At 35.5% G+C, this 9,170-nt stretch overlaps 1 protein-coding gene across 1 annotated transcript in view; it reads right to left on the reverse strand.

The window, feature by feature from the left end:
- Positions 1 to 7,020, reverse strand: part of LOC136038853 (uncharacterized) — a 32,534-nt gene extending 25,514 nt beyond the window's left edge. The window contains exon 1 of the mRNA XM_065722299.1: positions 6,193 to 7,020. Within this exon, the coding sequence (XP_065578371.1) occupies positions 6,193 to 6,352 (160 nt within the window). The 5' untranslated portion in view covers positions 6,353 to 7,020. The remainder of the gene's footprint in view (positions 1 to 6,192) is intronic.
- Between the last annotated feature and the right edge of the window lie 2,150 nt (positions 7,021 to 9,170).

Below are 9,170 nucleotides of genomic sequence, written 5' to 3' on the forward strand. Positions count from 1 at the left end.
CCCTGAAAACTTCCCTCTCCATGGAAATTTCTCCCTGTGATAAAACCTCCCAGAAGGAAATTGCTCCTCTCCTCCCGGCCTGAAAAATGTATCCCAGTAAGAGATACTATACGTTAACAATCGGCTAATTTTATAATTTAAAAACATTTCCCCATGGACTATAGGGGGCCATTTTATCTCAAAAGACACGGTCATTGAGCCTTTTAACTATGCTGAACTAAAAAGCTCTCAAAATTTTGATCGAACAATCTTGGGGGAAAAGGCACGGGAGGGGGCCTAGTTGCCCTCCAATTGTTTTTAATTAAAAAAGGTACTATAACTTTACATTTCCGTTAAAATATACACTCTCCTAACGTTATATGGCCACTGGGTCGATACGATCATCCCTGGGGAATAAACATCACCAAATAAACACGCATCCGTGATCTTTCTTCTGGCAAAAAAATATACAATTCCACATTTTTCCAGATATGAGCTTGAAAACTCAACCAAAGGCTCTTTGATACGCTAAATCTGTTGATGTGATTTTCATTAAAATTCTGTAACTTCTAAGAGGTGTTTACCCATATTTTTGAAAATCAGCCAAATTTTCTCAGTCAAACTTAATGAAACTTATTTATTTGGAATCAGAATGATAAGCCCCAATTCATTAAGAATGACCCCTAAATCACAAAAGCCGTAGAATAAATAGTTGAAATCACTAAAAATATTTTAGCGTAAAGAGCGAGGTATTAGGAGGAGGTGAGCCCCTCATATGCGTAGTAATTTCTGTTCGTTTTAATGCTACTCCTTACTTGCAGTTGAAAAAACTTTTCATATTTATTTTTTCATTGTTTTTTTTTAATAATGCTAGAAAATCCTACACTCCCTTCATGGAAATTTTCTTCCCCCGTGACAAATTCCTCGATGGAAAGCTCCCCCAACATATCTCCCTCTTGTCAACCCCTCCCCCAACCAAAAATCCCCCTCAAAACGTCTTTACACTTCCCCATAACCATTACCCTTCATATATGTAATAAAAACATGAGATTACAAAAGTTCGTTACGTAAGCTAATTTATAAGTTACGTTTATCTTTTACTAATAAAAACATTAGTAAAAAATTTAAAGTTTTAGTTGCCTTTTTAAGTAACCAAAAAATCGCAGGGCAACTACTATGAAAACTATCAAAACTATGAGAAAGCCATTTAGCCCAAAAAATAAACTTGCAAAATTCGTGTTAATTATTCCTCTGCGGAGAGCCAAAATCAAAACAAACATTTTTTCAAAAACGTTCAGAAATCAAACAGTTCGTGGTAACGAACTGTAGTAAGGAGCGATCCGGCTCAATAGTAACCAAAACTCTAAAAAATTTAAATTTGATATCAATAGCTACATCAATAGAATCGCATTTTAATGCTGATTTTAAATATATGAGTTTCATCAAGTTTAGTCTTACCCATCAAAAGTTACGAACCTGAGAAAATTTGCCTTATTTAGGAAAATTGGGGGAAACACCCCCTAAAAGTCGTAGGATCTTAACGAAAATGACACCATCAGATTCAGCGTATCAGAGAACCCTACTGTAGAAGTTTCAAGCTCCTATCTACAAAAATGTGGAATTTTTTATTTTTGCCAGAAGACAAATCACGGGTGCGTGTTTATTTGTTTTTTTTTCCAGGGGTCATTGTATCGACCAAGTGGTCCTAGAATGTCGCAAGAGGGCTCATTCTTATGGAAATGAAAAGTTCTATTGCCCTTTTAAGTAACCAAAAAAGTTGGAGTGCATCTAGGCCACCTCCCACGCTCATTTTTTTCCCAAAGTCAAAGAATCAAAATTTTGAGATAGCCATTTTTTCAGCATAGTCAAAAATATAATAACTATGTCGTTGGGGATGACTTACTCCCCCATAATCCCTGGGGGAGGGGCTGCAAGTTACAAACTTTGACCAGTGTTTACATATAGTAATGGTTATTGGGAAGTGTAGAGACGTTTTCAGGGGGATTTTATTTTGTTTGGGGGTGGGGCTGAGGAGAGGGGGCTATGTTGGAGGATCTTTCCTTGGAGGAATCTATCATGGGGGATGAAAATTTCAATGAAAAGGGCGCAGGATTCTCTAGCATTACTATAAGAAAACAATAAAAAATAAACATGAACACTTTTTTTTTCAAATGAAAGGAAGAAGTAGCATTGAAACTTAAAACGAACAAAGATTATTACGCATATGAGGGGTTCTAAATACACTAGCATAAAGGGCGAGGTATTTAGGAAGAGATAAATACCTTGCTCTTTATGCTAAAGTATTTTTAGTAATTTCAACTATTTATTTCTACGGCCTTTCTGATTCAGGGGTCATTCTTAAAGAATTGGGAGAAAAGTTAAGATTTAGTGTAAAGAGCGAGGTATTAACGAGGGTACAAACCCCCTCGTATACATAATAAAAATATAAGGTTATGAAAGTTTGTTAGGTAAGTTAATTCTTAAGTTACGTATATTTTTTACTAATAAAAACGTTCGTTAAAAATTAAAAATTCTAGTAGCCTTTTTAAGTAACCGAAAACTTGGAGGGCAGCTAGGCCTCCTTCTCCACCCCTTATTTCTCAAAATCGTCTGATCAAAACTAAGAGAAAGCCATTTAGCCATAAAAAGAATTAATATACAAATTTCATTTTAATAATTTATGTGTGAAGAGCCAAAACCAAACATGCATTAATTGAAAAACGTTCAGAAATTAAATAAAAAACTCGCTCTTTACGCTAAAGTTTGACTCTTTGCCACAATTCTACTTTTTAAAACAATTAAAAGCTTTAGCGTAAAGAGCGGGGGATTGCGGAGGGGACAACCCATTTCATATACGGAGTAATTTCTGTTCGTTTTAAGTTTTAATGTCGCTCCTTACTTTCAGCTAAAAAAATAAGTTTTTTTATTTAATTAAATAAAAAACAAAAACAATTTTTTTAGCTGAAAGTAAGGAGCGACATTAAAACTTAAAACGAACAGAAATTACTTCGTATATGAAAAGGGCTGGTTCCTCATCAACGCCCCGCTCTTTGCGCTAATGTTTTGTACTGTTTTAAAAAGCAGAGTTGAGAGAAAGAGTCAAACGTAAATAAATAAATTGAAAATTTGTACTATTGCTCATCAGCTATCAGGAAGGAGGGGTGATATCCCTCACTGTGTTGGTTTGGGAGATTCCAGAAGCCTGAGAAAATTACATTTCAATTCCCAATTAGTCTAAATCTACATGGCCGTTCAGATAAATATAGGAAAGGGGTATAAGGGGAGGAATTAATCTATCCTCTCTTCTTATTTAGAATAAACGTGAATAAATAAGAATACAATAACATTTACGGTAGAATTATAGTTAATTGACTTCTTGTTATCTTGGAAAGGGTTTAGGTTAGGAAAATGAAACTTTCAGGGATGCGTCTAGAGGCTAAAGTATGTCCTGGGAAGGTATTTTGAAGTACATACCTCGGTAAAATTCTTGTCAACCCCTCCCCCAACCAAAAATCCCCCTCAAAACGTCTTTACACTTCCCCCATTACCAAAAACATTAGTAAAAAATTTAAAGTTTTAGTTGCCTTTTTAAGTAACCAAAAAATCGCAGGGCAACTACTATGAAAACTATCAAAACTATGAGAAAGCCATTTAGCCCAAAAAAATAAACTTGCAAAATTCATGTTAATTATTCCTCTGCGGAGAGCCAAAATCAAAACATACATTGTTTCAAAAACGTTCAGAAATCAAACAGTTCGTGGTAACAAACTGTAGTAAGGAGCGACCCGGCTCAATAGTAACCAAAACTCTAAAAAATCGAATTTTGATATCAATAGCTACATCAAAAGAATCGCATTTTAATGCTGATTTCAAATATATAAGTTTCATCATAGTTTTACCCATAAAAAGTTACGAGCCTGAGAAAATTTGACTTATTTAGGAAAATAGGGGAAAACACCCCCTAAAAGTCATAGGATCTTAACGAAAATGACACCATCAGATTCTGTGTATCAGAGAACCCTACTTTAGAAGTTTCAAGCTCCTATCTACAAAAATGTGGAATTTTATATTTTTTGCCAGAAGACAAATCACGGGTGCGTGTTTATTTGTTTGTTTGTTTTTTTGTCCTTTCTTTTCCCCAGGGGTCATCGTATCGACCAAGTGGTCCTAGAATGTCGCAAGAGGGCTCATTCTACCGGAAATGAAAAGTTCTAGTGCCCTCTTTAAGTGACCAAAAAAATTGGAGGCCATCTAGGCCATCTAGGCCTTTCTGATTCAGGGGTCATTCTTAAAGAATTGGGACAAAACTTACGATTTAGTGTAAAGAGCGAGGTATTAACAAGGGTACAAACCCCCTCGTATACATAATAAAAATATAAGGTTATGAAAGTTTGTTACGTAAGTTAATTCTTAAGTTACGCATATTTTTTACTAATAAAAACGTTCGTTAAAATTAAAAGTTCTAGTTGCCTTTTTAAGTAACCGAAAAATTACAGGGCAACTAGGCCTCCTTCCTCACCCCTTATTTCTCAAAATCATCTGATCAAAACTAAGAGAAAGTCATTTAGCCAAAAAAGGAATTAATATGCAAATTTCATTTTAATAATTTATGTGCGGAGAGCCAAAACCAAACATGCATTAATTCAAAAACGTTCAGAAATTAAATAAAAAAACTAATTTTTTAGCTGAAAGTAAGGAGCGATATTAAAACCTAAAACGAACATAAATTACTCCGTATATGAAATGGGTTGTCCCCTCCGCAATTCCTCGCTCTTTACGCTAAAGTTTGACTCTTTGCCACAATTCTACTTTTTAAAACAATTAAAAGCTTTAGCGTAAAGAGCGTGGGATTGTGGAGGGGACAACCCATTTCATATACGGAGTAATTTATGTTCGTTTTAAGTTTTAATGTCGCTCCTTACTTTCAGCTAAAAAATTAGTTTTTTTTTTTTATTTAATTACATATAGTAATGGTTACTGGGAAGTGTACAGACGTTTTCAGGGGGATTTTATTTTGTTTGGAGGTGGGGCTGAGGAGAAGGGGCTATGTTGGAGGATCTTTCCTTGGAGGAATCATGTCATAGAGAAAGAAAAATTCAATAACAAGGACGCAGGATTCTTTAGCAATACTATAAGAAAACAATGAAAAATAAACCTGAAATACAATAACATTTACGGTAGAATTATAGTTAATTGACTTCTTGTTATGTTGGAAAGGGTTTAGGTTAGGAAAATGAAACTTTCAGGGATGCGTCTAGAGGCTAAAGTATGTCCTGGGAAGGTATTTTGAAGTACCTACCTCGGTAAAATTCTAGTTAATTGACTTCTTGCTATCTTGGAAAGGGTTTAGATTAGGAAAATGAAACTTTCATGGATAGGTCTACAGGCTAAAGTATGTCCTGGGAAGGTATTTTAAAGTACCCACCTCCACTCCTTTTCCCTCTAGAGGGCCCTGAAATGTGCCTACATGACAGGTCTATACCTATTGAAATTTTGAAATTACAACATTTTACATTAATATTCAGTTACTAGCTGGGTTTTCTCTGCCTTTAGTTCTGAAAATGCAATTCCTGTTATTTGAATAGAATTTTGAGCCAAATCAATGTTGTTGTTTTTTTTCAAAATTTAGGAAATATATTTGCATACCTTTAAAGCCTTGTAAAATGGAATTGAGCAAAGTTATGAAGCTGAAAACAATTTTGTTGTACTTCAATTAAGCAGAATACCTATTTTGCAAGGTTTCACTTTTGTGACCCACATATTTTTAAAGGTCATTAAAGGTCAAACCCCTCTAGAGGGAGAAGGAGTGGAGGTAGTTGCTTCAAAATACCTTCCCGGGACATACTTTACACTGTAGATTCATCCCTGAAAGTTTCATTTTCCTAACCTAAACCCTTTCTGAGATAGCAAGAAGTCAATTAACTAAGATTTTACCAAGGTGGGTACTTTGAAATATCTTCCCATTATATAGTTTAGCCTGTAGACCCATCCCTGAAAGTTTCATTTTCCTAACCTAAGCCCTTTTCGTGATAGCAAGAGGTCAATTAACTAGAATTTACCTCCATTTCTACCTTATTTTGATGCATTAGAAGAAACTTAACAAATCATCAGCTCAAAAATGCTTTTTGGGCTACACCTCCCTCCTCCCATTAACTGAAAACACAAGTCCTCAGAAGTAGGCCTAATTGTTTTATGTAACTAACAGACACTTACAAGAACTTTTAGTAATGCAATATTCCAGACTCTGAACAGTATACAAATTAAAAAATATAAGTCTTATAAATGTTGCTTTTTTGAGCTCTATTTTAGAACAAGTCTCTTTCTTTTTTTCCAAACGTTTACAAGTCGTAATTACAACCCGGTGACAAGACATAAAACTTTCTGTTTCCAATAGTTTACCCTAGAGATTTCGACGCCCCCAAACGCCCAAATAAGAATCACCCTGTCTTGGAACAACCCCAATTGCAATAATGCTGTATGCTCTGTGTCTGGGAAACAGTTTCAATAATTATGTTAAAATGTAAATGGAGCGGTCAACTTCATTGTTACTAATTACTAGTTTCGGCGCAATGGTTCTCCTGTCCTCTTGTGTTTAACATTTTTCGAAGTTATTCCATTATTCATTCATTTCAATTTTTTTTTTAATTAAAAGAGGGCCTTTCCGAAGCCAAGAGCGGGGGGTAAGAGATTTGTAAGATATGCTTCGTTAAGTAATGTATTTTGCGTAACTCTCTTGTCCACACCAGCATAAATGTATATGATATGAGCAAGTAGCAACAGCTTTTTTTTTTTTTTTTTTTACCTGATAGTGTTTACCTCATAGGTGCACACAGTTCAATGTATTAGGAAGGGAATGGTTAAAAGCATAAAATTTACATTGTAGGCTCAGAATTTTTCAATTTCCCTCTTAAAGGGAGTTTCCCGTCATTCATCATCCAAGAACCCAATCCGAACTCCCAGCCTTCTATGTAAAGAATAAATAAATATATATATATATATATATATATATATATATATATATATATATATATATATATATATATATATATATATATCTTAAATGAGACGGATGGCTGGTTACGAGCCACCCGTGCGTTTTTTTTTGTTTTTTTTTGGCTTTTTTACGTAATTTTATCACAATCAATCAATGGTCCCACCACCAACCAGAAATTTCTAGGGCCGTTCATAGGGCCTGATCCTCCCGGTGTCCCGGTCGTCATTTGTGTTCCGGTTTCCCGGTCTGTAATTTCTCTTTGAGTGTCCTGGTCGTCATTTATGTTCCCTGTGTCCCGGTACCCCCAACACCTAGCTGGTGGGGGCACTTCGCGCCCTCCGAACGATTCGCCGGTGATTATTTTCAACAAGGCGTATTTTGCACGTTTTTTTTTGGGGGGGGGGGGTGTATTTGTCGGAGAGGAAAGACTGTGACGGATTCTTTGAAAGTGTGGTATATTCTTAGGAAAAGAGCTATTTTCAACAGGGATGATTTTCCATTTGGAAGGGAAGTTTTTTTTTTTGGGGGGGGGGGGTAGACTTTTGATCAGAAATTTTACACGGTAAAATTTGGCTGAATTCAAATACAAATTTGCTCATTCAACTCATGATAAATAATCCATGAAGAACTATCTATTAGAATTATCTACGAGAAACTTCTCGATGGAGGGGAGGGATCTTGGAAAAGTTTTCAACATAGAAGTAATTTTCGGAATGAATTAATAAACGATCAGAAATAAAGTAAAAATTAGTATCTTTTTTTAGTAAGAATATGAAGAATAAGCTAAAAAGAATTTTTCATTCGGAATAGTGAACTTTTTTTTGAGGGGGGGGGGGGGTATTTGTATCAATGACACACTTTTACAGGGGCTAAGTTTTTACAATCGCTAAAGTAAGTTTTACAATCGCTAAAGTTTTTACTGTTTAATAAAGTAGAATTGAGAGAAAGATTCAAACTTAAGCGTAATTGAGATGTTGAGAAGGGAACAGCCCCTTTCATGTGCAGAGCCCTTCTTATCACCTTGCTCATTAAGCAAAAGTTTTTTAGCACTTTGAATTTTTTTTTCTATTACAAATTTTCTTACAAAATTTGGACAAAAACCAAACTTCAGAGTAGAGAGTAAGAATCTAGTGTAAGAAGCATAGTATTTGTCACTGGGAAGTATAATTTTTTTAAGGGGGGGTGCATTTACTAATGTAGTTTTTTCACAGGGAGAATTATTCAATGGGAGGGAATTTTCTGGGGCTGAACCTTCCAGGGGGAATTTTATACCGGGGGAATTTGCCTGAATTCCTATACCAAATTCTTTTTGGCTGTCTTACTTCCTCTCTGCCGGCGAATTTTACATATGGAGATGTCATGAGAAATTGTCCGGGTGAAATTTTTACCTGGTAAGAATAGCCCAAAGGATCTTTTTGTGTGGGGGGGATTTACCACAGAAGGAATTCTCCATGGATAAGTTTTCAGGTGGTGGAGTTTTCCACTAGGGTGGGGGATTTCTGGTAAACTTTTCCTGCGGAGGGGGGAGGTTTTATGGCACGAATTGTGCAAGAATCTGAAGTGTTTTTCTGATGAAAGTGTCCTAAGAAGAATTTTCAGCCATTCGTCTGCAAGAAATTACCTGGGGAGAATTTTCGTTGGGCGTTGGCGAGGGGTATTCTACATTTGAGGAAGTTTCCATGGAGGGATTTTTCTTGGGATGAGGGAATTTTCCATTTAGAAAGAGCCAAATTTTCCGACATAAGTTAAATGCTTGTTTTGCGTTATTTATGAGTTTGGTTACATTCCCCCCACTCCCACGAAATACCTTCCATAGCAGGTATCTAATACAATCTAGTCCTTGAATTTAAAAATTATTTAAAAATTGTACTTTTGCAAATTTAAGGGTTCGCCATCTATTGAATATGCATGAAAATCTGGAAACCGAGTTTAGGCTTTAACTAAATATTTGTAAAGAATTTTCGTTTAAAAGTTTTGGAATTTCAAACCGTCGAGCAAGCACAAATACTTTTATAAAAACTCTTTTTTTATGATTAAGTGCTTCGAAAAGTTATAAGCCTTACATTAGGATAACTTTTTTGCGACGATTTTTTGCGACATTTCCACAATTTTAGAATGTGTTTTCAAGAATCCTCTAAGGAGAGAGGGAAGACTCCACTGGAGCATCAATTGGGAGGGGAGAGGTGGCAGATGTATT

Source organism: Artemia franciscana, chromosome 18 (assembly GCF_032884065.1).
Source record: "Artemia franciscana chromosome 18, ASM3288406v1, whole genome shotgun sequence".
NCBI lineage: Eukaryota > Metazoa > Arthropoda > Branchiopoda > Anostraca > Artemiidae > Artemia > Artemia franciscana.